Below are 27,846 nucleotides of genomic sequence, written 5' to 3'. Positions count from 1 at the left end.
TTCACTCAAAATAAATAACCAAAGTAAGTCTGAAACTTTTAAAATTTATTTACATTGTATTGAATATTTTGGGTACACAGGAAAACCTCACAGGGTTGCGTCGAGCTCCCAAACAGCCACGGTGGGAAAATAGTGATTATTCTCATTAAATTAGTATTGATTATTAGAAGATAATTGAAAGGATCAGGCTTTCTAAACGACCCTATGTAGCCTCCTTGGACATGAGATGAATTATAGCTTTAAAAAAAAATATATAGAAAAACAGAACAGACATTAAAAATAACAGCGTTTGGCTTTGAGGGGAAAAGAAGAAGAAAAGAATAGACAATAAAATATAGACCCTTACACATTGCATGGCCATGGTTCACTCCAAAACAGACATGCAGGAAAAAAAATTAAAACACTTCCAAAAAACTTGTTCAGAAAAAAAAATTGAAAGAACGCAAATGTTCTTTGAGATTTTTCCCCCCAAAATGTGTGAAATCAACTCGTTTCCCTCCGGTTCACTTAGGTAGTACAACACTGAACGATCAAAACACACCACCTTTACGCTTTAGTCCTCTGACCCGCATAAACACTCACACACTATACACACACACACACACACACACTGGTGTGATTGTCCTCAAGCGGAAAGAAGTGTTTCACAGCAACAAAACAAATGTCTCCTTTTCAAAACGAAACAGAAAGCAGGAGGATGGCGATGAGATTTACTTCCTTTAGACTGCTGCTCCAAATTTTATTGAAAAGTACATAAATCCAAACTGATGTGAGTGTTCGCCTTCACTGAGCAACAACAAACATTTTAAATGTTCTGTCAAATACCTACTGGAGCTTCACTACTAACCTCCACAGTGCTTTAAAAAAAATGATACCATTCCAAAAAAACAAACAAACAAACAACAGAACTCTTTAGATAATATAACGATGCAGTGATACATGTACTACACACGGAAAAAAACAAAACAAAAAAAAACCTTTCCCTTTGAGATAATGCATACACGATGGTTAAAGGCACAATATAAATATGCAAAGACACACGCAAACAAATGCACAGAAAAAAAACAAAGACATTCTTAACGGTCAAGCTGCTTGTGTGTAAATAGGAACTCTTCTTCAGGCTCAGTATTGTTCAGTCGTAATCTCCAACGGACCAGGGAGGGTCGACCCCGCTGGATTTCCTCGCTATTCCAGGAGAAAAAAAGGTTACGTTTTGTGAGCAAACAACCAGATAAAAGTGTACTGCACAGTCTTTTGTTTCGTACGCTCCAGCGTGACTCGGCAAAGCTGTGCAAGGTCCAATTAGCGTAACAACTGTTAAACTGTGTTACTTTAATTTATGATTGTTCTTCATTTTTCTTCATTAACTATCTAAGATTATTGTCTCGGCAACAATGCAAAGCTGAACCATCAGACAAACCAACACTTGTTTGGTTTTCTTGCTTGAAAAAAAAAAAAAAAGTACTTTGAAAGCATTTTCTCTCTCTCTTTTTTTTTAATCAACTAATCAATATTTAAACTGACAAATGATTCCAGAGGTATAGCTTCTTCTTCTTCTTCTTTTTTTGGTATAATACCACGGTGACATTCAATTGCATCAGCTAAGATTTTCTTATTTTGTTGCAATAAAGTTAAAAAAAAAAAATCTAGTAACCGGCTACTCAGCATTAGCCTTGCTTTAGGAACCTACAGTTGTCAGGTCATGGGGGGGGGGGGGGGGGGGGCCTTTTTTTTTACTGGTTATGGTGATCCTATGAACATACTAGCACAGTCACATTCACCCGCCTGCACTTGAAACACTGAAAATACCAGAAGGTGATTTGAATATCGAGAGAGCAGGGTCACATGATCCTATTCAACATGGATGGCGGCCTCGTCCCTAATAAACTGTACATGTGTGAACGCGTCGTCTCCTCCTGTGATTTCAAGGACACTTAGAGGAACTGTGCTAGGAGGAACCTGGAGGACCGACCATTCACATACCACCAGTATTCAAAACCGGGCATCTCCAACTTTGTACGAGCTTATTTCAACTTTGTCACGATGTGAGTCTTCTGGTGACAAACTGGAGAAAACTCCCTTAAATGTAAAACCAAACAAAAAGGAACACTTCAGAGAAACGTCACTAGATCTCAAGAACCAGCATGCTGCTTTTCTATTAATACTATGACTACTGGAGCAGGAGAGGTGCTTCTGTGGAACTGCCCAATGTCCAACGCTCCTGCTAGTGGCTGCTGAACTGGAGCCATGTTCAGAGAACAGAGGTTTCAGAGGGAATTCCTTGACCTTCATCTACATAAAGAGCAGCTGACTGATGTTGTGGTCAGGAGGGGAGGTCCCCACTGGTTCTCGAAACTAAACTAGTTCCTCATATTTACTAATGCAGTGGCTATGATGAGATACAGCGAGTGCAAATGGACTGAGTGCTCACCAGCGCAGAAACATCTCTTATTAAACAAACTTGCTTTGACATTATTCATGAAGTTCAACAACAAATAACAACCCGAAAGCAGAATGGTTACAAAGAACAACAGATCTTTTGTTTTGCAAATCAGAAACACAAGTTGTGCAGCGCAGGAGATTTGGATGCTTCAAAGAAAGTGGGATAAAGATAGAAAGATGGATGTCTTCCCTTCTGTGTCCAAATCAGTGCCAGTTTGAGCCTTGGTGAGGTTAGCTGCCGAAGGTGGAGGGAGTGCTGGGCACCGAGGACCCTTCACTCAGCCGACCGCGCGTCAAGTCTGTTCCTCACAGTCCGCTCCCACCCAGAGTCCGCCTCAGTACATTTACCAGTCAGGCATTAGTCCCCAGTGAGAGCTGATGGGTTTCTTTTATGCGATTGAGTATCATTGGGATGCAGCAGATTCTTGGTCTGGGTCGCTCTGCAAACCACCAGGACCACTACTACATTTTTCCTTTAGTGGGCCACATGCACCACCGCCCGCTTCCTTTACAAGAAGTCCAGTTCCAGCGCTTGGTGCAGGGACACGAGGTCGCCGTGAGTGGAGATCCGCCAGAAAGGCATATTGTGCTACACAGGGAGACAGACGGAACAGCTGCTTTCAGACACACATACTGGACAAACATCAGGCTTGGAGTGGTCACACCCAGCACTGACGAGGCAAGACAAAACCACATTCATTGGTTCTCATCACCAGATCTTTCGTGTGACTGTTTACCACTGTATTGTCTCGGGAGTTTTGCTTGGTTAAGTGTTTCATGTTGCTTCAAGGAAGCTTTAGACTGTGTGAAGCTGCAGGACATCTCTCGAACCGTAGCAGCTGTGTCAGCATGGACTATCCCAGGAGCTTATCCTGCCTTTCATCACATTCACAACACGGCCTTTATGAGGACCACAGAGAAATCTGATCAATCCCCTTCTTTAAACATGATAAGTAAAAGTATTCCAGTTTCTGGTAACTGCCATTTCTGCGGGTGCTGTTCATGTTCACAACACAAACTGCCGATGGCTTACGGAGAGATTAGCGATATTGATGACGAGGACTGCAGCAGATTTGGCTTATCACCCTCATTTCCACTGATGGGAGACCAGAGGGCCAGAAATGTTAAACCAGAGCGTGATGACAGGGAATGTTCAGGGACAGTTAAATACCATGTCAGGATGGTAAAGTGATGAGCAGTTCATAGTTATCATTCATACACTGGCCAGTTTTGAGATTTGTCACTGTTTTGCTTCTTTCTGACTACAAAAACAGACAAAAAAACAACTATGTTCAACACGTATTAAAAAGGTTTCTTTTCAAGGCGGCGAGCCCAGGGTTCAGTTTCTATTACAGTTTTTGGGTCAACATTTAGTTGAAGGGGCAGAAAAACATCCTTACCAAATCAAGAGACACTACGCCATGCTGTGGTTATTTGCACAACAGCTCCCCCCAGTGCAATGCCACTCCATGCCCACATGACCGGTGTCCTGAGATTCACTAACAGTAATATGGTAATTTTTTTTTTTTTGTACTTCAGGCAAGACTAAGTCCAATTTTCCTAGCATGTCCTCTAGCCTGTTTACTACAGACTTGAACAGGTCAGTTTCTCCATTATCCAGGTTTCTGAGAAATACGATGCAAAAAAAACTGGATACTTCAAATACCTAAAAATAACTGAGATACTCCATGAGTCCATGTCAACACAGTCAGTCACGCCTGTCTTATTTGATGCTGCAAGACAACCCCAGACGCGATTTTGTTTCAGTGTACTTTTTTTTTTTTCTTCAAGCTAATAGACACAAGGTAAAACATTTTCCTTAGAAACGGAACCTAAAACAAACCTGCTTCGCTGCGAACTCCTCATCCCGGCCGTCACCTATTACAACATAAGTCACTTTCTTCCCAAAGCGAGACACGATCCGCTCAAAACAACTTTCTTTACCTGCACAAAAAACAAAACCACAATGCAGAATATAACCTTTGGCTCACATGTCCTTTTAAAAATAAATGTCTTCAGTGGAATCAACAAGTGCGTACCTATCTTTGTGGCACTATAAATGTTCTCTATGGGGAAGACATCTCCCAGACCGTAGAGCAGCACTTTAGCCAGAGCTGGAACCAGCTGAGTGGTGGTGACCAAGAGATTCATACACTTTCCCCTGTTGGTGGAGAAACACACACACACACAGACACACGTACACAAATTAAAGAAGGACAAGTCTGTGCAACAGTCATGATAAAGCAGGTAAATACGTTGAAAACTCAGCAACTTGAGGACATTTTGCACAGTCATCTTATCTTATCACTCCTTGTCTTGCAGTAGATTTTTTTTCAAAGAAGAATAATAGTGTGCTCCTTATACCTGGACTGGATGAGCAGCAGAGATTTGAGTGCAGTGCTTAGCCAGGCGTCTGTGACGTTCTCGATCTCAGACTGAAGCCGTAAGAGAAGTTCCCTCTTCATGGGACTCAACAGGCCTGGGAAAAACAACATGGAACGTTATTCCCCACTTGATTTTCCCCCAAATGTCGGATGTGACGCACTTTATCGATGGGACTGACACGTCTGCCACAGCTGGGAAAATCTGATCTGGTGTGTTAGCATACTTTTGCCTTCTTGATTTGTGTAATGGTCATCAAACATGCAAATGACTGCAAATGCTCAGATGGTTTTCTTGTAAACATGAAACATTGAGTGGAGGCGAAAGAAAAACAAAACAAAACAGTTTTACTTTACCTACAAGGTGGTTTAGTCTTACTAAATATCTTAACAGCACTCTATTGCCTGTCTTTTGACTCACCTCCAACATTTCCTTTGTAGTTGTTGTAGATCTCTTTTAGCCGCCTGTAGCGGAAGGCCAGTTTGCGCATCCACTCAACTCCTCCCTGGACTCCTGTCGTGGCCCCGGATGCTCCTCCTCCACTGGGGCCATTAAAGCCATCCGCCAAGAAATTGTAGTTGCTTAAGTAAAGAATTGCAGCAGTGATTAGTCAGGACAACAAACAAAGTGTCCACATTTTGAAACTTCGTCAACAGAGTTGACTGTCAATTAAAAGTAAAGAAATGCACCTCAGGTCTTGTCCGTTGTCGTCAGAGGCCACATCCTCAACATGGACTTGATCACACTCCTTAAAACACAAAGTAGACGGGTTCCTGCTATTGAAAGTTGTACGATCACAAATGTAAGACTTGAACATCCAGTAACTGTAGATCCTGTTAAAAGGGTTTTGTAGAAATAGAGAAAATTTCACTGACTAGTTGAGTTATCTGACATTTAATCCCCTCTTGATAGGGTTTTTGCTGGATGGAAACAAGTTGTCTGCTGGTGTAGGTTGACAGGTTTTGAATAAAAACTCACTTTCGTGAGGCTCCTTTCAAATTCACATCTGTACATGACTTCCCAGAACTCAATGATCCTGGAACATGACGATACATTTGAACTCAGGGAGTCACAACAGCAACATCATCATCTGACTGTACCTCCAGGTCGTTGAAGAAAAGGTGGGTGTCTGCCAGCTCAAAGATGAACTCCTCCATCTGCAGGCCCAGGTTCAGGACTGTTGTTGGGTCCTGAACAAACAAACAAACAAACACACAAACACACATTAGATCCTCGTGAATAGTTAAGACAGTAAAATGTGCAAACTTTTTCATTTGAGGTTGTCATCCTGAAAACTGTTTTACAGACACAAACCTTGCCAAACTTCTGCGCGTAGGAGCCTGTGAGCAGTGAGTGGAATATGATTATGGTTTCATCCAGATCCCACAGAAAAATGCGCTAAAACAGAAGAGAAAAGTATTTTTAAGCTTTATAAGCCATTAACTCTTTGGGTATCACACATTTAAAAACAGAATAATGTGTTCTCGCTCAGTTTACATCATAAATAGTGGACTTGAACTGAGTGGCTAATCAGAGGCAGCATATGGATGAAGACTTCAGCTCAGCTTCATTTGAATAGCAACAGCAAGTCACTGCCCAATTTATTACCTCCAGGTCACTGTCAGTAGGGGGGGAGTTGTCACACTTCTTGCCCTTTCCTTTGGCTTTGCCAACTGAGTTCCTGCGTCCAACCTCATCTTGGTCTCTGGCTCCAGTAGGGAGAGCCACACTGGTAGGAAGGGCGGCGCCTGCCGGGAGGTTCTCCGGTGGGGACGCATCTTAGTACAAAACCACAACAAGTCTGACATGAGTGACAACATTTCCTGCAATTATTATATTACCTGCGCGTGAGGTGCATGATCACGTGCCAAGAAGTTAAAATGACCAGAAATGACTCACCTCTAGGAGGAAGTCCAGCTGAGGCGGCCTCCTCCGACTTCACAGCTGAATATGCAGCCCCTCCCACACCGGCACCGCGATCATCGCTGCTAGGCAGCCCGGCGGGAACATAATTGGGAGGCAGCGTGTAGTACTGAGAGAACTGGCTCTGTCCCAGGGAGTTATAGCCACTAAATTCCTGAAGGAAACGGATAAAGCATGAGATCACCTTCAGTCATTACAACATTCCTCAGAACATAACGCTGCTTCTGTTTCAATGCGTGAGTTGACACTCTGACTGATAACTTAAGTTTATAACCTGCGGTATGCATGCTAACATCCGATTCTAAGGGGGTTAATTTGCTGAAAACGAAGCAAAACACTTTTCTTCCAATGCTTTTTCTTCTTCTTTCCTCTTAAGCTGCGCTACCACAAGAAGAAAACAAGCCCATTCGAAAAAGGAGGTCTTACTTGGTTGGCTACGGTGGTCGAGGCTGTGGTAGTGGCAGCTGTAGCTGACGGGATGTTGGAATACACACTGGATGTTGTGAAACTTGAGCCTGGAGAAAGACAGTACTCACTTAGAACAAGGATGGGGGGCAGCATATCAAAGTGACATTTGCAGTGACTGACAACAACATAGCAACAGAGCTGTGCCACTGCAAATTCAGATTTTATTTATGGGCGATTCCCAAATTTGCAGAAAGTGTGATAGTGTTATGGCTGAAGTGCACCAGGCACGTATGCAGGGTGACAGGGTTTGCATGACAGCGGAGACTGAGCCGCTGGTGTGCCCCCCCCCCTCCGCGTACGTGCCCGGTATGATTTAAGCGTTATCCTGTGAGATGGGGTGACGTTGCAGCTTGCCTTGGCTGGGGTATGAGTAGTGCAGCTGGCCTGGCTGGGTTGAGGTATATGCGGTGCTGAAGCTGAGAAACCCAGGCTGGCCACCAGAGGGCACCTCTGGCAGCCCTGTCTCTGTTTTTATGCCTGGCCACATAGCACCTGAAGATGAAAGACAGCAATGAAAGCAGAGAATGAAAGAGGCAGCAAGAGGAGTGGGTCATTAAAGACAGAGCAAAGGTAAAGAAACCTCCAGTCAAGATGTGGGCTTTGATTGTAAGCAGAGATCAAGAGCATTTTGATTCCACAGCGCCAAAGCACAGTAAGGCCTCTAAAGCAACGTGACAAAAGGTGCAATGCTAGGTTTTTAGTGAGCAGACAGAGTTATAGGTGGATAGAGTTGGAGCAGGGACTAACCAAAGGGCGGGAGGCCGTAGGTCTGGCCCGTCTGAGGAAAGGCAGAGTAGACAGTGGACTGAGCCAGAGGAGGAAAGGCAACCTGGCTGGTGTACGATGTCACAGCAGGGCTGAAAGAAAAGAGAGAGAGTAGGAGAACCAGTATTTTTGTTTAGAACTTTGCATGTCAGTCTCCTCTGTGTCTGCTTCTGGTTTTCTCTCTTTTTCTCTGCTCTCAACTTTAAAGATAAAAGCCAAGATGCTGAAAATCCTCTATAATAAAATGCAATAAAATTTCCGTATCAAATTTTCTGTGGGAAAAATACATGTGATCCAGTCAGAACGAACTCATTAGACTGTAAACCAAAGCAAAATACAGCTTTAGCTACCTAATCTGGTAACTCATGAGCCACTTCAACTAAATATAGATTCAACAGCTGATAGGACGTGACTGACAGTTTCATAGAGAATAAGACAACTGAAAGTGATTCTGCTTGATCGAGGACGTCTCACTCGGCTTTATTAGAAAACACTCAAGCAGCTCTACGGTGAGTGGAGGTTCCTCCCTAACAAACCTTTGGGATGAGTATAAACACCGGCTGGAGGAAGAGCACATCAGAATAATTCAATGTTGGCCTTTCATCTATTAACTCACTGACTTCCCAGTGACAGGTAATATGATTTGCTCCTAGCAACATTTGTCATTTTCAAAGTCAAAAGCCAAAAAGCCTCCGTTTTGCCAAAACCAAATCTTGAACACAACGCTCCTGTGACAATACACACAAGTTCTTTATCACAACGAACCGATCATTTTTCATTTTGAGAACCCGGCCGTGGTAACAGAGAGCAGTGGTAAAGCAGAGGTGAGCTAAACCCAGAATGAAAAGATCAGAATTCAATTTAAGGGCAGTAAAGTGATGCAGGAATGAGACCTAAAGCTCAGAAGTAAGTTAGCGTTGTTGAACGCCCAGTTCCCTCGTCTTTAGAATGGTTTTTGAATAGGTTCTCTTTAAGATGCCTGAATGGGATCTGCAGTTAATGTCAGCTTAAAGACACTTGAAAAGTTTTGTTCAATGACTTAACCTAAATCAGTAAATTGCACAATTGTGAATTTCTAAGCTTCCTAAAACGGTGGCTGCCAACGAGTGGCTCAGTGAGACTGAAGTCGTTGTGAATAAATATCACGGTGAAAATAGCAGCGTGAGGCTCGCTGTGGTGAGGTTGGAGTCCTGGGTCCCTGGTGTGGTACGTTCACAACAAAACGTTCGCTTTGTATGTCTAACAACTGAAGTGCACTCACTTGCTTCCTTGATAAACCTGCTGAGTGTACTCAGATGTGGCGGTTGGTTCCGTGCCTGTGAAGACAATGTAGCATTAGTTTCCACACAAGGGCAGCCTTCTGTTTTACAGACTCCTATTATGCTCTGTTCAAGAGCTGAGGTTCTGTTCGTACCAGAATGCGTGTACGAGTTCATGGAGTCACCGCATGTTTGAGGTGCTGCCCCCCCATCTGCTTCAGACGGCTCCCGATCTCCTGCTACCAGAGACAAGCCGTCAACAATCTGCAGCCGTTCCTCAGCTTTCTCTTTTCTTGTTCTACTTACCTGGATCAAGTTGGTTGGAGGACAAGGCAGAATAAGAGCTACCCTGCTCTGATGAACCCAACACAGCCACTGGGCTTCCCGCCTCACCCAAATTACTGCACCGACAAAGAGAACCTTTGTTTTAACCAACACGATCCTTTAAAATAAGATGAATCAGCCCTGCTACTAATCACTAGGATCAGCTCAGGACTTTTTCTTTTAACCAATAACAATTTAACAATTCAAAGATACCAGTGGAAAATTACAAAGATGATTTTTAAAGAATCAAATCAATTTAAAACTTTATAGTGGAGACCAACCTTTGCTCTTTCTCCAGTCCTTGGTCTAACTCAAGCTTGGCTTTCTTTGCCTGTAACAAACAAAGAGACTCATTTTGCTGTTTCTATCTACTTATCTTACATATTTGTCTTTCAACGGCTTATATCAGCACATTTTTCACAGCACAACACAACAAGCACAAGCTCGTCAAACTGGCAACTGAAAACCAAAGGGTCAATCAATTTAAAATGCTGTGACAAAGAAGGACTGTCAATTCTCTTGAATCACATTCGATCAGTCAATTGATTAGTCAGCTACTCATTACAGCCCTCAAAGTCAATGTCATTTATTCAGCTCGGCGATTTATTTATTTTTTTCCAAATGTAGTTCAACTCGAAACTTGAGCAGGAGATCTCCGGAACAAATAGCGTGACACTGATCAAGCATCCCGTCACCAAGTATTCACCAGATGTTTCCAAACTTTTAAACTATGGGAAACCCTTGAGACAAAGTAATTTAATAAAGGCGGCCCCTCCCTGCGTTGGTGTGTAGACTCACCGGCAGCTGAGGCAGCTCCTGCGGGTCATCCATCTCTGCAGCAGAGCGACCCGACATGTCTGCACGCTCAGCCTACTCTCTGTACCTGGGAAGCCCGTTTGGACCCTGGTCAGACAGCCACAGGAGCAGAGAATGAATGGATCAGTGCTTTATGTAGCTTCCCCCCCTCCCCTTGTCTCATAAACACACATCAATGCATCCCTCCCCTGCAGCCATCGGCGGAGGGGTTGTCTGGCAGAAAGGTGGCAGGCAGTGATGTAGGAAGGAGGACGCCGTGGTTAAATTTCTAGCACAAGACCAAGAGGTGAGGCAGGTGCCTCCACAACTATTGTTTTCTATACCGCAAATGTGACCTGATTTAATTCAATTCAAACGTCCTGCAGGATGGTGCTCAGGTGCAAGCGGTCACATCAACAGACGCCCCTGGGGACGAGATCCATAGCTGGGCTTTCTCGTCACAGGTGGTCACGAAGAGAAAAGAGGTCAGAAGGCAAACTCAACAGCTCACGAATGTCTGAGGCAGTCGCCAATCAACAGCGTGTCACCTCCACTCCACAGCATGTGTATTTACTGATGAGAAACCAACCAAACCTGCAATTTCTCACCTACAATGACCTTAGAACATTTTATGCAATTGACAAGAATTAGTCAATTAAAAGAAAATGACTATGCTGGTACAGTTATGAGAAATCTATCTCTGAAAAATTCAGAAAAATCACATAAACTGATATTACTGAAAACAAAACTCATGTTTTACTCCTTTTCTTCCCCAAATAACAACACTAGAAACAGTCGTGGGCTTAGTGCATTCAATGTGACAATTTACTGTTTTTCTTTGCAATCTATGAGTGTAAAATTCCAAACTCTTATTTTTTGTCAAACTATTAGACAACACTGGCATGAGGTGACATCCCCCTGGGCTCTGCTCTGCTCTGGGTGGGGAATCAGAATCTCAGTTCTATTATGATACTGAGCTCATGAGAGCAAATGTGTCACGATACAAACAGTAGCAACAAGGAAATTCTGTAACATACCGACAGAATAAGCAAGTGAAGAAGAAAAGTACAACTGAGAGGGAAAAATGAAGGACGGACTGTGCCATGTCATATTGTCCACGATATTATGTTACAAACCTTTCCCATCATAAATGTCTTTATATTGTTTAAAGTTGTATTTCTACATTATAGTAAAAACCCTGATTAAGTATCGCTATGTCACATCAGAGTACTGATATCCACTAAAAGAAGTATTGTGATACATCAAGGCCTGTAACAATAAATCCATAATCGACTTATCATCTGAACATATTCATATGAACATGACATCAAAGGTGTTAACATGCGAGTTGTGTACACAAGAATGAGCGTCACTGACAGTTTACAGCCAGTCATGCTGCTTCTATCCTCCGGTCTGCTGGCTGTGTTGGAGGCTCTGTGTAATCCTTCTTCAAACAGCTACACACACATACACACACACACACACACACACACACACACACACACACACACACCCCCCCAGCAGGTGAAGGCAACGTTACTCTCATTCAAAAGTAGCGGACGTTTTTGGAAGATTTACTCACCAAACAAAAAAAAATCAAGGAGCACTTTATGCTTTGCAGGTTTTCGTTTTAGACCCAAACCTCTAGTAGAACCTTTCACATCAACAGAAAAACATTGGCCACTATCACCAATGCATACCACCTTAATAACAAATAGATTGATGGTAGTAAATCAGGCCAAATCTGCTACTGCTGATGTATGACACAGCCCTGCTTTACAATTATAATTGAACTTCAACAAGGCAGCAATCATTTTTGGATGTGTAAATTATTTAAGGTTCATTTTCCGGGTCTTTCAATATCATTTTCTGAAGTGTATCCAGTGTCAGTATTCGGTCTCACTGCTAAACTGCAGAGTCATTTATTTCAATACATTTCCTCGTAGTATTTCAGGTTACAGGCACGTCAGTGGTCAAGCGGGATAAAGCTGTCTGCCTCGATCATGTTTTGTCAGTCCTCTTTTTTAATCTAATGATGGTGTCGTGTCGATATCTCGGTTTGATCTTCTTCCCACGTCTTTAATATTGTCTGTCGCCCTTCTGCATATCATTCTGAAGGAACTGCTCAGATCAACTTCATCCCCATTTATCTCATCTTCCTATGTTAGCGGACCACCATCAGATTTGCAGGAACCAGCAAATAACACGGCCGAGGAGGGATCTCTGTAAAGGTTACGACTGATATCTGGCTACTTCCTGAAAACGAGTGTAGCGTTTATTCCCCCTCCGAGAGGAGAGAAGCTTTATTTCCTACTAACTGTGGGGTTATATCATGACGACAAACATGAATAACTGACTCAAAACGAATGTGAGGGTCTGTGACAGAGCGTCCCTGCATATATCTGCATTTACACGCCACCCTCGGGGCAGCAAGGTTAGCTAACTTATCCACGTTAACAGTTAGCGTAACACCGAAGACGGCTTGGCAATATCTTTAAACAAAAAACACTGTTCCACATGCTTTCGTCGTCTAACTAATGGTCATGAAATACTGAGTTTGGACATGAAAGTTTTCCCCTCCAGTGAATAGTCGGGGCCATAGGGGATGGTAACGCACTGAAATGGCAGCGTGTGAGAACATCTCACGCCTGCAGCTGCTGCAAAATAAAGCGAAGCGAAATAAACGGCTCACATTCGCGACACACCAGAGTCGTCAAAACAGTCTTACCATTGAAAGAGCGAACTCGCAACGCCTTCCTTTTGCGTCTCTCGATTCCACTAAGTAGAGCTTTGTCTGTTGATAAGGAGCACTATTTTGCAGGAAGTTTTCTTTAATCGGCCGAATGCGCATGTGCGACGTGATCTTCCGTGAAGTCCGTAGCGCGTGCGAGCGCCGTCACCTCTCGGGTCTGCCAACCTCTTCAGGGCCTTGGACGGGACTCCCACCAGTTTCTGGCTTCCATAAGAAAAATAGTACTTCAGTTCTTTCTGTGGTTGAATGTCTTTTCAGAGAGAATCAAGGTAAGAGTTTTTATGATTTTTTAAGCTCATGTATGTAAAGTTTTGAATTCTTATTTGTGGAAATAAGGTAGTCTGGAGAAACAAACTGGTGCTCCACTGTTGGATTAATTACGGTAAGTTGCTGTGAATGCATGCTTGCTGTTTGTGGCTGTAAGAGTTTACTGGGACGTGTCTGTTTTGTTCTTGAAACTGGGGTGGATTAGCTTGTACTGACGGATGCACTGTCAAAGTCTCCTATGTAGTTATGTTCATAAATATATTAGAATCCTTTTTAGAAATAGCTTGCGCCCACTATTTAAAAAAAAAATTGGTGTATTAAAGGACCGTGTTTCTGGGAAAATTGAGTTTGTTTTGGATTGTTTGACACCCAAAAACTAATGGCAGCCTTCTTTTTTTTTTTTTTTAAATAATGTCTTCCATTTTATAAAGGATATTGGATTCTTTGCTGATGTTTTACTACTGATTTGGCCAATTTCTACATACTTAAAATGTTTTTTTCTTTAAATCATATATTTACAGCATTGTCAACATCTGTAGTTCATGAACAGACTAGAGCAAAATTTAGCTGATATAATATTTGTCAATAATGATGACATGCCAGTGTTGGTGTGCATCCTTAAATTTAATATTTTAATTATTAACTGCAGCAACAAAACCAGTCATTTTCCCTCCAATTAAGAGATTTTATTTTTCATTTCTGACACAAATTTACAGTTCAGTATTTCAGTAGATCATGTAAATTATTTTCTTCATACAATAGCAATGGCATGAAAATAAATATACATAAAAATACAAAAGAGGAAAGTGATGCTTCCAAATATGGAAGAAAATCATCTAGAACTGTGTTTTCAGCACGCTTGAAAATGCACCTTCTACATGCATCGGACTAAAATGTGTAGATTCAACGGAGCAATGAATAAAAGTCGATTTCTGCTTTGTCGGATATCCTTTCTCAATAATTTAACGCATGTCATTTTATAAATTACAACTTCTGCTAAAGTAGATTAAGTGATAATTCTACTAAACCAACAAAGAGTTTATTGCACTTTCCAGAACCATATCATGCAGCAGGCCTTTGGCTGGACGTGTCGGCCAACGCCTGCTGCACCTGGTGGTTCTTAGTCAAGTTAATGAAGCACTTCAATAACAATTGTTTTCTTCTAAAGTGGGGAGCAGAAGGTGCAGGGTAAGAGATATGTACACACAGTATACATGGGTCAGGCCGCCTTGGACAGGCACAAGACATTCACAGTTCTTCTCTACATGATGCATAAATACAAAAACACTGCCTGGAGTGTTTGCAGTAAAACAGGGATTAATGTGCTGTTGTCAGTGGGGGACTGTTATTGCTGCCTGATTCAAACTCTCCTGATCAATCAGAGGAATCAGATATAGATCGAAACACTCGCTGGATGGGGAAAAAAGAGTGCCGTTCCTAACTGACATATATCTATTTATATATATAATACGAAATATTTATAATATATATTAAAGGTAAACAGTGAATGTTTGTGTTTTATGGTTTTTCAATGAAATCTTCAACACAGAGGAGTTGATCTTCAGGTTTATGAGGACAAGCGGTCAGACAAAGCCAGTTCGGTGTTTGGTCCGAGTATCGCTCGCAGTGTAGAAATTATTTCTTCGTCCGACTTGGAGATATGAATTCGGACATGGACAAGATATGCAGCCGTCTAATGCCGAATGTTTCACTTTCCTTGACCCTTGTTTCCTCAAGTGCAATAGAGCATTCACATGAAAATAAAAACGCATGGATAAACAGTTTGAACACATGTAATGAAGGCATCACCCTTGTCAACAGTCAAGTTGTGGTGTCTGATAAATTTGCTGCCACCCAATCGGCTTTATTTCCCCTCGAACCTCAGGCACTTCTCTTGCTTCATCCGTGCCACATCAGTAGCTGTGTGGTCCAGCGTCATCAGAGGGCGATGTTGTATGACCCCCCCCCCCCCCAGTATGCATCCGTACTTGGCACATTTGAGTTTTGGGTGGTTGAGGCAGAAGAGTCCTCATCTGTACACTAGTCATGCACAAGATCCGACCCGCAGTATTTATGTCCACTGTTCCTCTTCTCAGGCCGTTTTGTTTTTAATTTTTAACACTTGCCTCCCTCCAGATAGGCTGCTGCTCTGGCGTGGTCCCTCTTTTGTAATAAGACTCTTGATCCAGACCGTGAGAACCTGAGAGTTCCTGGGGGAGAAGATTCCGGCGTTCACATGAAGGAGTGATCCGCCGGAGGCCCGTAAGAGAAGCCAGGAAATGCTCCCGCTGCCTCCATGATGCTGCTGGTCACAGTCAGGGTGTCGTTGCACAGAGATGAAGACACCGGCAGGTGGGTGAACTCTGGGTCGAAGTGTCGGAGGTCTGTGGGGCCACTCTGGAAAATGATGCAGGAGCGAACATTAGGCAAGGAAAAGAAGTTTGCTGCATCATACTAGTATGGGTACGAGCGCCTGAAATATCGTTTCGTGAGTGTTTGGTTGTCACTGGGTACTGATAGCTTGCATGTACAGTAGAGGTAACCATGCGGAGCTTTCCTCAGTACACTATCATTATTGAAAGATTCATTGTCATTAAATACTTAATTTCACCAACTAAGGAGCAAATTTCCAAGTTGCGGGGAAGTGGGGGGAAAAAAAAGTCAGTGTTGAAGTTAAGGTGGAGGTGTAGAAGATGTCGCAGTGCTTCCTAGCCTTCCTGACTGGTGCTGACTTTGCTGTAATCTTTCCTTGGGGCATCTGTTCAGTTTACTTGCAAGCACTCCTCTGTGGAACATGAACAAAATCATCTGATACAAAAGCAGCAGAACCCACCACTGAGGGGATGAAGGGAGGTGAGATCTTCTTGGCCATCAGGTCATCCCAGTTGATCGGAGAAAAGAAGGAATGGTACTTGAGTTCCAGCTGCAGGAACATTAAAATAGAACATTAAGATCACGGCTCTTTTCCAGTTCCCCAGGTGAGTTTGACATCAGGTGGTTTCGTCCACTTACAAAATCATCCTTCACTCCAAGCCGCTTGGTGCGGTCCTTCTGCAGGAGCCCCTCAAGCAGCTCCCTGCCGGAATTGGACACGTTGGGTTTAAGCATGGGAGCCTTGTGCAGGATGTTGTTGTACATCTCAGCTGTGTTGCGGCTGTAGAATGGCGGCTGTAAAGTGAGGTGACAAGATGATGAGTTAACTGAGGCTGTAGAAGCAGGAGGAGAGTTCCCTCTCCCAAAAATAGAAATTGGCTTTTCATTTAAACCGTTACTTGCTAAGTTAACCTCCTCCCCCGCTTTTCATTTAAACCGTTACTTGCTAAGTTAACCCCCTCCCCCGCTTTTCATTTAAACCGTTACTTGCTAAGTTAACCTCCTCCCCCGCATTACTTTTAGATGACTACACCCCCCCCCCCAAAAAAAAACACCAGCCACTTTTTTTTTTGCTTGAGGCTAATGAAGAATAACTGCAAACAACAGCGAAAGGAAATCCTCCGATTTACTTCTTCGCCCAGCCGTGGGCTCAATAAACCATAGACACAACAAACTAGAGCCGCCGCCATCGTCATGAGATAAAAACATGTAACGGTGAGTCACTGAGAGGCATGTTACACTTTACCACAGAGACTTAAAGTTATAGATGGGACTTACAAGTCCGTACAGCATCTCATAGAGCACAGATCCCAGGCACCACCAGTCCACTGTGCGGTCGTACGCCTGCTTCTGAAGAACCTCGGGGGCCAAGTACTGTGGAGACAACCAGTAAAGTCAGCGATCGCATTTGTCACCATGCTCTGTATCTGTTGTGGTAACTGTAGTACGACAGTTTTAAGTTGGGTTTGTACCTCAGGGGTCCCACAGAATGTTGATGTGGTATCATCAGCTTCCAGTCCTTCTTTGCACAGGCCAAAGTCTGTCAGGACAATATGACCCTGAGAGTCCAGCAGGATGTTCTCAGGCTTCAGGTCCCTGTGAAGAAGAGCAGGTGCATTTGGTAAAGCTGATGCATCAATTCAGACCACCACTAGAGGGTGCTGTAGGCTAGTTTATTACCTGTAAACAATATGCAGGGAGTGGAGGTAGCCAAGTGCACTTGCAATCTCAGCAGCATAGAATCTGGCTCTGGGCTCCAGAAAGATCCTCTCTCTCTGAAGATGGTAGAAGAGCTGCAGAAAAACAGGCAAGCGCTGTTAGCATCAAGCTTGAAGAGATTCTCCATCTAAAACCCTGTCACTGCGCGTTACCTCTCCGCCATTCACGTAGTCAAGTACGAAGTACAGTTTGTCAGTAGTCTGGAAAGAGTAGTGCAGCCCCACCAGGAAGGGATGCTTGATGTTCTTCATCAGCACACTGCGCTCAGCCATGATATGCTTTTGCTGGGAGGGAGGTAGAAGATAGGTCATTCTCCTGCTCTGCAAGCACCAGACGCAACACCAGTGCATCTATACTAGCCTCTTACTTCTTTCTTCTTCAGGATGATTTTCTTCTGTAGTACTTTGACAGCGTAGTATTTGGTTGACTCCTTGTGTCGGGCCAGCAGAACCTGCATCCCAACAAACGTCATCGTTAGAACCATGAAGAGAAACTGACGCTGGACAAAGCGAAAAGGAAGACGGACTCACTTTTCCAAAGCTGCCTTTGCCGATGATTTTGAGGTAGTCAAAATCACAGGGTTTGATCCTACAGTAGAGACACAAGCATGATGAGGACATCTGTTGACATTTTTCATCAAGCAGGCAGGACTTAGGTGTAATAAATAAGGCTACTTACTGAGTGTCCTCAGCCAGTGAACTTCGTGAATTTAGGCACATCTGAAAGATACGAAACTGATAAATAATAAAGTAATATTTGAGCAAGAAAACGATCCATTCAGTCAGTTCAGTTTCTGCTTACCGGGCTTTCGGTAATTTGATCATCATCTTCACACTGATCCTCATTGATCGTCAGGAAGTTGTTAACTTCAACACTGGGGAGATTTAAACAAAAAAAAATGTTTTTTTTTTTTATAAGAAGTTATAAGAACTCCATCGCCGTTTCTTTCGTGTCGCGGTGTTGCCGGCGGGGTGTGAATGACGCGTCTGATCCAGATAGGTCAAGGTAACGGCGGGCTCATCCGTGTTAGCCGCCTAACCTGTCTGAGAAAAAGCTTAATCTGCTGACCCGCGACATGACGGTTCAGACAGCTCTGCAGGACTCAAGAGGTCCAGCTCAGGCGCCCTCCCCGCGTGGAGCATCTGGAGGACACAGATGCCGCGTGCAGGTATTTTTCCACAGTACCGGACCCTCGACCTGAGCCAAGCGGTATCATGTAATAATTGAATTACAGGTTTATCGTCATCGGAGGGACACAGAGGATTTGTTAAGGTGATTAGGCCGTGGTTGTTAAGGGCTGCTCATGAAAGACCTATTCTTACTCTGGCTTCTTGGACGCAGATTACACGTTTCACAGAATGTCCTGGCAAACCTCAGGTGGTTGAGTAGTCCGGCCATGAGACGGCCAAAGATCAGAAATAACCAGGATGCGCATTGTGCTTGATTTCGGCCAGTTTTCCATCCCCAATCATTACAGAGGAGGATCTTTGTCATGGCTCTACTCACTGTTGGCAGATGTGAGGGGTGGACATCAGCTTCTGTATGAAGTCATTCAGTCCCATCTTCCTCTCCTTGATGAAAGCTGTAAATGCAGAGAGACGACAACCGTTGAGCAGGACATCAGTCACAATCCCGCAGCACAGAAGATGCTTTTGTTGTTGTTGTGTTCGTGATAAAGAAATTGACTGCGTAGAGCTTTAATCCCGCTGTGTGCGAGTTCCAAATGTCCTGTTATAGGACAGATTTGAGCTGCTGTGCGTAGACCTCTTAATGCTGCGGGCTTATAGGTTATGCAACCACTCGGGTCACTCATTCAGTGGTGGCTAACCAAGTATTTTCCATCCTGAAATCTTCTTACATCAACAATTAATTGGTTTTTATTCTGATGCAATAAAGCTGCTTACTTATTTTAGCTGCTTAATTGCGCGTAAAATACAAAATGAATATGGAAGCGGAACAAAGAAACATTTCACGACTTGACCTAATTGGTCCTTTGAGAGCTTTTTTTTTTTTAAATTTTTTTTACTTATGAGTAAATAGTAATTAATGCATTTCGTAACATTGTCAAATCAACACACACGCAGTTTAAGAGAGAAATATGTGTCGTGATAGATCATTTTAGTGGCTCACCGGTCACAACGGCTACAATCCCCCTCATTTTGCAGTAAGTGAGATCACATCCAGCTTCGGTCACAGCCATGTCGCGTATCCGGTTCTAAACGTCAGAGGATCTGGAACTGAAAGAGTCGGTCTACGGTTCTCTCTTGTCACTTAGATGTGGTTCGGGTAAACGCGTAGAACTCCACCGACGCCACTCCGCTCCCTACAGCCGCTGCCTACTGAGCGAGTGAGCCTCTGTTTTATATGGAACACGTGGTACTTCAGGCGACACCCATTTTTACATCACTTGCGTAACCACGGCAACCACCGTGGGCGTGACGTCACGGGATTCCGTTGCACCCATATTGTGCTTGCCTGATTGCCTGCGGGGATGACGAGGCGAGCTCACCGCAGAGGAGGAGGAGGAGGAGGAGGAGGTGGAGGTGGAGGTGGAGGAAGGAGAGAGAGGACTTGTCCTTCCTCCTCTTCTATCATTTGAAAGTGGATTTCATCAGAACACAACGCACATCACAATAGAAGGCCCGGCTGCTTCTCCTTGCTTATTTTGAAGAGTTAGGATAAATGTACACACTCAACAACTTTCATTTGCAGGTGAACCTTTGAAAAGATCCCTTTAGAGGTACATTTGTTACCTCTAAAGTAAAAAATATTGCTTTTCAAGCGCACATTTGGCCTAATAATAAGTGAACGAGGAGCTTTGTACCCTTTTCGGTGAACACTGCTGCTTTTATTGTGGTACAAGCGGGCCTGCGTCTCCTATATCGTGCTGCACTGAAAGATTATAAATTGCATGAAACAAATCCTGCAGAATGCAGCGTATATTATAAATCCATGCATTTTCTAAATCCCCCCATACAGGCTTTTCATTCCAAATAATTAGTGGATTTGTGCGGCTTACTGCGCCTCGCCATCAGGTCAAGGTGACTTTGCAGAATTATATAAATTCAGAGAAATTCGAGATGACATCATTCTAAGCTGAGGCGGTGATCAGTCCAGCTGTAACAGATGTGATCCACTAACCCTGTAAGTTACATAACTGTGCCATAGTGCGAATCGCTATATAGCGCCTGAGGAGAATGAGCTGCAAATAACCCAGTGGAGTAGTCTGATCACCCAGAGAGTGACCCTGGTTTACAAATAGTGTTTTATCCCACAGAGACAGTGAAAGTTTTGGGGAACAACCGGGGTTTTGTCGTTTGTCTCACATGTGACAGTCATGCTTTCTTTTAAAGGAAGTTGGACTTCACCAGGTCTTAGTGGAAACAGGAACTTATCCGTGGTTCAGGCTCAGAGAGAAACTAGCCGGTGGTGAGGGTGTCATGCCATACTGGGGAAGGCCACCACTCGGAGCTCAGTTCCAGCTCTGTTTACACCCAGAAACACACAGATCCGATTGCGCGACAGCAATACCTCCCCCGTGCAGGCTTTTGTGTGACACCTTCTCTGTCACCTCACTTACTCCTTCTTTCAATTATTTAAGTGTCTCATGTTATGATCTCTGGTGACATGACCGGGGTATTTCCTACTCTGTCTTGGATTTGCATAATTTGTGTTGCAATGGAAGAGAACGTGGGCAGCAGCTGAACAAAACCCAACTTGTCTCTGCGTAAAATACTGTTTACTTCCTCTTCCGACCAATAGATTTTAAACTGTGAATCTCATGTTAACATCAGTCCGTTGTGATACAGTAACGGTCTCAAATGTCTCACTCCTATCACTAGTCACATGACAGATTAATCAGCTTTTAGCACTTTCACAAGAGCTGACCTGTTTTCCATCACTCTGTCCAATCCTGTGATTGACGCCAAAAAGGCGCAGGCAAGCTCGTTGACAAGTGGACGTGGGAGTCACCAGCCAGCAGTTCCAGTAAGAGCCTTTCTGAATTTCACACTGTGTTCATTCCTCTCCAGCTTCAGTGACGCTGCCACTTCACCCTAGACGTACTCACTGGAACTGAGTTATAAACAACCTGCCTCCGTTTCTACAGTTTGTAGCATCAGCTTTTCCCAAACAATCATTTGAATTTTGTCGGTCTTGCTCCTTTTTTCCCCCTATTTCTTTTAAGGTATATAGAGATCACCTGTAAACAGCTCAACACGCTATAGCTGATGTCTGTTTATATGTATGTCTATGTATCGTACAAGTAAATCCATAAGTGACTGAAGTGTGCTAAAGCGATCAAAGTCTAGATTATTCAGGGATGGATTTATTCATGAATTCGCTCCATTCAGTTTCAGATTAGCAGATGCGTTCTGCGCATGTTCCGTGCATCCCGCACAGCCCACAGCAGTAGTGGAACTGGACACTTGTGTAGGAACCATGGGGGTGGATGTTAGGGTCTAGACAAGGAGATAAACTTTATCCCGTCGTAGTGTATGGCGTGAATTTAAGGCCTCTATTTAGGGAGGCTGCTTACTAAATTTTTGGTATGTGACGCAAAAGTTCAACTGGACATGTGATTGCAACCAGCTGTAAGGCGGCGTACCTCCTCTCACTCCTCCAGAGATCCTTAAGATAAGACTTAATTGATTCCTCAACAGGGAAATTCACCCCTCCATGAATCAATCAATTCCTCCTCATTTTGGAAAATTGGGACATTTAGATGACTTAACTATAGTTTGACTGCAAGTGTGCGTGTAAATCCACTGACTGTAGTGAAAAGGAGTCTCAGCTGTGCCAGAGGGCTGCTCCTGCACTCAGAGAACGTAGAGTTACGCTACGTAATGGGGACAGTCACCTGACAAGACAGCAGCGGCCCACACCGGCCCCCCTACGGAGGACACAGCCTGCCATCACTTACGTGAGCCTTAAGACATAAATCAACTCAAAAATTGAACATTTCACCTCCAGCTCATGAATTTCCCTGCATTCTAGTAATATGAATCAGTAGTTTGTTATAGCTTGAACACTCAATTATCAACAGCTTTAAAAAAACATCTCTTTGAGGTTGAGCGGAGGAAGTATGTAATTTGTTGCTACAATTTTTATTGATTTCAAAAAAGGAAGTGCAATTTTAAGAATTAAAATTAAATGTGTTGACTGACTGAATATTTCCTCTTTGGATGGTCAGAATAACCTTTCAGATTTCTGGAGATACTAGTGTTGTTAAGACAGGTCACTTTTTTTTATAATCCGTGTTTGTCTAAGTCAGAGGTTGTGTGACTCTGGGAGGTTTGATATGATTGGAAAATACAACCTGGGGCTGCTCTATAACAGGACCTCTGCCTGTGGCGCTGCGCCTACCGGTGTTGGTTAGCTAGCAGTAGAAGGGGGTGAAATGAGCCACGCAAGCCAACGAGCCTTCTGTGACCAGCTGTGTGAGTGAGTGTGTGTCTGTGTGTGTGGGGGGGACAGGAAGGCTGCTGGCTAATGAGGATGGAGGCTGTCTAATTACAACATTGGTCTTGGTGACTCGCTCTGAGGAGCGATAGCAGTCTTGTTTTGACACCCACACAGGACTGTCAACTTGCCTCCCAGCTCATTTGCTTAAATCACATTTCTCTGCAGTTCCCCTTTTGCAGTTTGAGCTCGCTGTCACCATCATTCTCACATATCCAGGCACTTGGCATTACTCATAATGAGAACCGCTGAGGCTAAGACCGAAGGTGGCGGTCCACTCACAAGAGCGCCGCAGTGCAGCCTCGGGCTCCAGCGTGTGGGAGCCGATTTTGCTCTCAAAATTGGAATTACAATTATGTTTGTTTCCCTCGTGGATTCCTGGGTGGATGACATGCTTTTTCCATTCTCTACGGGGATTAGAGGGCTTCTCAGACGCCTGCTTCATCAGATAAAAAATAAGAGGGAAAACATTTTCTCTTGATGACTCAGAAACACTCTGCTGCCAATTAATTTCACATGATGCACTACTTTCATTTGCAGTGAAGCATGGGGGGGGTGTCCATTTAGAACAGCAAATGAGTTATGTTAATGTGACTGTTATTACTGCTATAATTTCAAAAACAAAACTAGGTACTCCGGTGTTACTAACACTTCTGCGCTGTCCAGTGATTTGTGTGTCTGCTGAAACACAACAGTCAAGAAGAAACAGGACAGACCACAGAGACACTTTGATTCACGGTGGCCTCTCTGTAGTCCAAACACCATGAATGAATGGGGACTTCCAATATGAAGCGCAGTTCCTGTTTCTCTGTTAGTGATCTGAGCTGTCAGGAGAAACCAACCGTCTGGACAAGTGGAAATACTACTTCAAATAACTACAACTTGCTTGAATCAAGAGGATTTGACAGCAAAGCCACTGGGTTGTTTTACTGGGTCGTGTTTATGGCCTGCCTATGATATTCCTGCAAATCCAGCATCAGGTTCCCTCTGGGAAACCAATAAACTAGTGCAGGAGGAAACAAAACAAGTTAATGTAGTGTGAGAGTGAAGTAGCATTATATTCTGAATTTGGACTCAGTTTCAATGCACCATCAGTCAACATAGAGCCGTCTACCATAGCTATGACGCAGACAAGACCGTTTCTCACTTCATGGCCATTCAGAAACTGACGTTATCTGTTAAAATGTTGCAGTCTAAGCTCTGCGAGCGCTCGGGATTTTTCAGTCAGGGGCAAGAGATTGAAGTCTTTCACTTTGTTGCGATCTGATTCAATCACCACCGGGAAGTTATATAGGTCTGCTCCGACTGATGAGGCCCCTAATCCAAAAACAGCCAGTGAGACCTAACAGATGGTTGTGAGTCAAGGGACATTTATTTGCTGGCTAAATTAGACCACTGCTGACACCATGACTCAATGTTTTGAAATACAAGGTTAATATTTTAAGAGGGTGTCTCTCTACTTTGAGTCATTATTTTTAGGAACCAAGTCATTATTTTGACAGTATTTTTTTTTTTTTAGATATTTTGAGATACTAACTAAATATTTTAGAGATACTGTCATTATTTTGACAGTATTTTTCAATATTTTGAGATACCACATCAATATTTTTGAGATACTGTCATTATTTTTGACAGTATATCTCATAATTTTGAGATACTAAGACATTATTTTGAGTCAAGGCTATTATTTTTGAAATGAAAAGTCCAATATTTTGAGGATCTTTCTCAAATTTTAGATTTTGACAGTGTTTCCCATCATTTGAGATACTATCATATTTTTTTTTAGGAGGGATTCTTATTAATTTGAGACTACATGTTTATTTTGAGAAACTAAGTCCTTATTTTTGAGATGCTATGTCATTATTTGGAGATGTCATGCCATTATTCTGAAACAAAGTTATTTATTTTGAGGATGTATATCCTTCTACTGTCTTACAAAATCTTATTTATGCTTTATTTCATTGGCAGAATCGAGCTTCCGTATGCATGTGTGTCCATGGAGTCAAGTGACTATAACTCAAGACTGGATTCATTCATCCTTTTATGTCAGGACAGTAGGCCCCTCTGTCAGTGAAAAATGAAAGGAGGAGAGGCGGAACTGCAGGGAGAAAATGAGGCTCTCAAGGTTGAATATTATGAAATTATTCAGACAATGCCAGAACTAACAGATGAGCGCATATGGTGCATTTAAATCCGGTCGATGACGCCAAAGCGAGCAGGAGAGAAATGCAATGGGCGATTAAATTGTTTATAATACAGAATCTCATAATGGAAAAGCTTTAAAAGTTGCACGTCTCAAGGTGCATCACCCTCTGAGTGCTGCTGAGGGGCTGCGTGTTTTTTCCAAGACAATCTCATCGTACACAGACGGCGAATTAAAGGGGCACCTACCAATGAAGGATTTCTTTCCCGTCTTCATGGTGTCAGCGATTGATTAGATTCAGGTTTAGAGTCTCTGATGAATAAACGTGCGTCTGCTGCAGAGCATCCAGGTGACTGAGTGTGTGAGAAAGATGTCTCTGACTGCAGTCCTCCTATAAATACACCTCCTCAGCCTTCTTGCCCTTCTTTCCAATGGCTCTGACTGCAGCTGTGGTCTGAAAGTCTTTGGTTCAAAGGCAGATTGCACTCATTGCTGAGCTTCCCTCTGTCTTCCGTCTGTTCCTTCCTCTTTTTTGCCCAGTGTGTGCGCTGAGACCAAATAGCTGAAACCATAGATGTGTGACACACCTGCCTCACATCCCCAGATCCTCCCTCCTCCCCTCCCCAAATCCTCCACCTCCACCCTCATCTGCTCTTTTTTTTTAGCTGGATAACAAAACAAAAGCTGGTGTCTGGTTACAGCTCCTGTGAGTGTGAGAGTTCCACCTCAGGGAAACTGGTCTCCATAACAAGGGAACCACCTGAGGAATAGAGAGAACCGATCCTGAGCTTTCCAGATGCTTTAATTGCCCACCACTGATCCAGGGGTGTGTTCACAGCTCATCAGGACATATCTTTTTCACATTTCTTGTCTTGGGGGCGTTTTGGGGGGCAAAATTATGTGTTTTTTTTTCTCATTGCGTGAGTCGTCAGTTGGATGCCTCTGGCTGTAGGTTATCAGATACGTGTGTTGAAGAGTGACGTCTATGGGAGTCGACATGCAGAAGCCACAAAAGCACCATTTTGTTGTCACAAAGACAGGTGCCGTGTTGTTTCATTATTGATGGCAGGCAACAGGACAAGTGAGGTCAAATAGAATCATATTATTTTTCTTTCTTCCAGTTGGATGTGACAAATCCATTAAAGAGGAAATGTGCTTTTATGGATCTGTCTTTGTTTGTAGGAAAATTCATTAAGTGAAGAAACAAATCCGATTGTCAGATGAAACAAATGGATGACCAATCTTAAGATGCAGCTTCAAATGTGATTATAGTTCAAGGGTTAATCAAAGGTCACATCACAATGCCACAGAAGAGGAAAAGGGGGCTGCTGATAGCAGGCTGCTACATGGTTGTTGTTTTTTTTTTAACAATAAACCGGATTAGAAGTCAGTTCTCGCAGTTTTGCTGCACATCCAACTGACCAGCACCAGCAGGATGTCTAAACAGGAGTTCAGGATCAAAAGAGAGAAGGTGGTTCACATGAATGAGGGGGTCACTTGATGAAGAGGCCCTGCCCAGCGTAGGATCAGAGTTTAGTGTAACATACATACTCAAGAGACTTTTTTGGAATGTTCCAGACTGTTTGTGTATGTGTACGTCACGGTGTTGGTCGGCAGCTGTGCAGATGTTACAAGAACTGATATTCTGGTTCCAAATCAATGCAAAAATTCTGAAAATGTGACGGTTCTTTTGATTTAGTTCCTCCACCATTTGGCAAGTGTTTAGTTGAAAGAGAGAGAGCATGTGTATGTGTGTGTTGGTGTGTGTGTCTTTGACGGTGTACAAGCGATGCCACTGACATTAACCGACTTGTATGCGTACAGCTGAATTGAATACGAGCAAATATGACATTTGATTACATTTTTGAACCATAAATACTTAACTATAAAAGCAAAACGAAATATGTGTTGCTGAACTCAACAGTTTTCAAAATAATCAGGAGAGTACAGTATAATGTTGCACCGAGCTCCTCATCCGAAAGGTGAATCCGTATGAAAATAGACGAGTCTTAGTTTGAGTGTCTTTTTTTGACTGGAGGACACGTAACCTGTGGGCAGCAGCAGAAGGCCAGAGGAGGTGAGGGATTGAGTTCACATTGTCTGCACAGTAGGTCAGTCCAGGAACAGCCCCGGCTCCCCGGCTCACTGTTTCTATCTTTAACCTGATTAGCAGCAGGTCATGCTGGAGAGAGATCTGTCAGGTGTGTGTGTGTGTGTGTGTGTGTGTGTGTGTGTGTGTGTGTGTGTGGGTGGGTGTATCAATTCAGCCTGAGAGATGAGCCTGTGGTTCCCAAGACTTAACATGGGAACTGTCTCTCTGTAGGACCCAATAAAGAACCACAGCAAACAGGATTTGTTCAAGTGAGATATTGTAGAGAAAACTGCCGTGCGTGCGTGCGTGCGTGTGTGTGTGTGTGTGTGTGTTGAGTCCGCCTCCAGACTGCTCTCTGGTTATGGAAGAGCTAATCACTCATGGCCATACAAACAGACACAAGCAGGTTACTTCAGTCACCTTAAGAACCGTGAGATCCTGAATGTGAAATGTTGAGTCACACTTGGCACCAACTGACAGGACATGTATTTCATTTTTACTGCATATCTTTACAAATTTGATTATAACACAAATTTTCGTATCGGAACTCAGTTGAACTCCCACTATAATTTGAAAAGTCATACATTTCTAATTTGTCGCGAGTTATCTGTCTGAAAATGGATATTTATTGGGTGGGGATAATACCATTTAATTGATCATTATTGATTATGCGGATTCCATT

General features: G+C 43.3%; 2 protein-coding genes across 6 annotated transcripts; both read right to left on the bottom strand.

Moving 5' to 3' along the window:
- Positions 1-24: 24 nt before the first annotated feature.
- Positions 25-13,237, bottom strand: eya3 (EYA transcriptional coactivator and phosphatase 3). 4 transcript variants are annotated; one of them, XM_086193873.1, is made up of 19 exons: positions 13,087-13,237; positions 10,362-10,466; positions 9,845-9,894; positions 9,546-9,640; positions 9,395-9,478; positions 9,242-9,296; positions 7,963-8,072; positions 7,570-7,707; positions 7,174-7,262; positions 6,724-6,901; positions 6,433-6,602; positions 6,139-6,222; positions 5,925-6,014; positions 5,514-5,572; positions 5,245-5,405; positions 4,807-4,921; positions 4,482-4,603; positions 4,286-4,386; positions 25-3,031 (listed from the first exon to the last, which is right to left on the bottom strand). In XM_086193873.1, the coding sequence occupies exons 2-19, from the start codon at positions 10,416-10,418 to the stop codon at positions 2,951-2,953; spliced, it is 1,839 nt and encodes a 612-aa protein (XP_086049999.1). In that variant the 5' UTR covers positions 10,419-10,466; positions 13,087-13,237; the 3' UTR covers positions 25-2,950. The 4 variants fall into 4 exon arrangements, with proteins under 4 accessions (XP_086049999.1, XP_086050001.1, XP_086050000.1 ...); XM_086193875.1 differs by having other exon boundaries at positions 25-1,185; XM_086193874.1 differs by having other exon boundaries at positions 9,395-9,475.
- An 813-nt stretch (positions 13,238-14,050) lies between these two features.
- On the bottom strand, positions 14,051-25,612 carry LOC147240819 (serine/threonine-protein kinase Sgk1). 2 transcript variants are annotated; one of them, XM_086193878.1, is made up of 13 exons: positions 25,321-25,612; positions 18,976-19,051; positions 18,271-18,343; positions 18,148-18,188; positions 18,000-18,057; positions 17,837-17,920; positions 17,622-17,753; positions 17,431-17,543; positions 17,223-17,346; positions 17,029-17,124; positions 16,390-16,545; positions 16,211-16,300; positions 14,051-15,774 (listed from the first exon to the last, which is right to left on the bottom strand). In XM_086193878.1, the coding sequence occupies exons 1-13, from the start codon at positions 25,346-25,348 to the stop codon at positions 15,610-15,612; spliced, it is 1,236 nt and encodes a 411-aa protein (XP_086050004.1). In that variant the 5' UTR covers positions 25,349-25,612; the 3' UTR covers positions 14,051-15,609. The 2 variants fall into 2 exon arrangements, with proteins under 2 accessions (XP_086050004.1, XP_086050003.1); XM_086193877.1 differs by lacking the exon at positions 25,321-25,612 and adding an exon at positions 19,600-19,816.
- Positions 25,613-27,846: the final 2,234 nt, after the last annotated feature.

The sequence above is a fragment of the Aulostomus chinensis genome, chromosome 22 (assembly GCF_037954235.1).
Source record: "Aulostomus chinensis isolate RoL2024-O1b breed Wild chromosome 22, RoL_Achi_v1.0, whole genome shotgun sequence".
Classification (NCBI taxonomy): Eukaryota; Metazoa; Chordata; class Actinopteri; order Syngnathiformes; family Aulostomidae; genus Aulostomus; species Aulostomus chinensis.
Note: the sequence above shows the minus strand (reverse complement) of the source record. Positions and strands in the feature narration are given on the sequence as shown.

Bases quoted from the DNA above. Each gene is read 5' to 3' on its own strand.
- eya3 (XM_086193873.1), bottom strand. From the start codon at position 10,418: ATGTCGGGTCGCTCTGCTGCAGAGATGGATGACCCGCAGGAGCTGCCT. The intron at 7,708-7,962 runs GTTAGTCCCTGC...TTTCATCTTCAG, and splicing joins CTACGGCCTCCCGCCCTTTG to GTGCTATGTGGCCAGGCATA. The intron at 6,015-6,138 runs GTTTGTGTCTGT...TTGTTTGTTCAG, and splicing joins ACGCGCAGAAGTTTGGCAAG to GACCCAACAACAGTCCTGAA.
- LOC147240819 (XM_086193877.1), bottom strand. From the start codon at position 19,669: ATGGCTGTGACCGAAGCTGGATGTGATCTCACTTACTGCAAAATGAGG. The intron at 18,189-18,270 runs GTAAGCAGAAAC...CGTATCTTTCAG, and splicing joins ATCAAATTACCGAAAGCCCG to ATGTGCCTAAATTCACGAAG. The intron at 18,058-18,147 runs GTAAGTAGCCTT...TCTCTACTGTAG, and splicing joins TCACTGGCTGAGGACACTCA to GATCAAACCCTGTGATTTTG.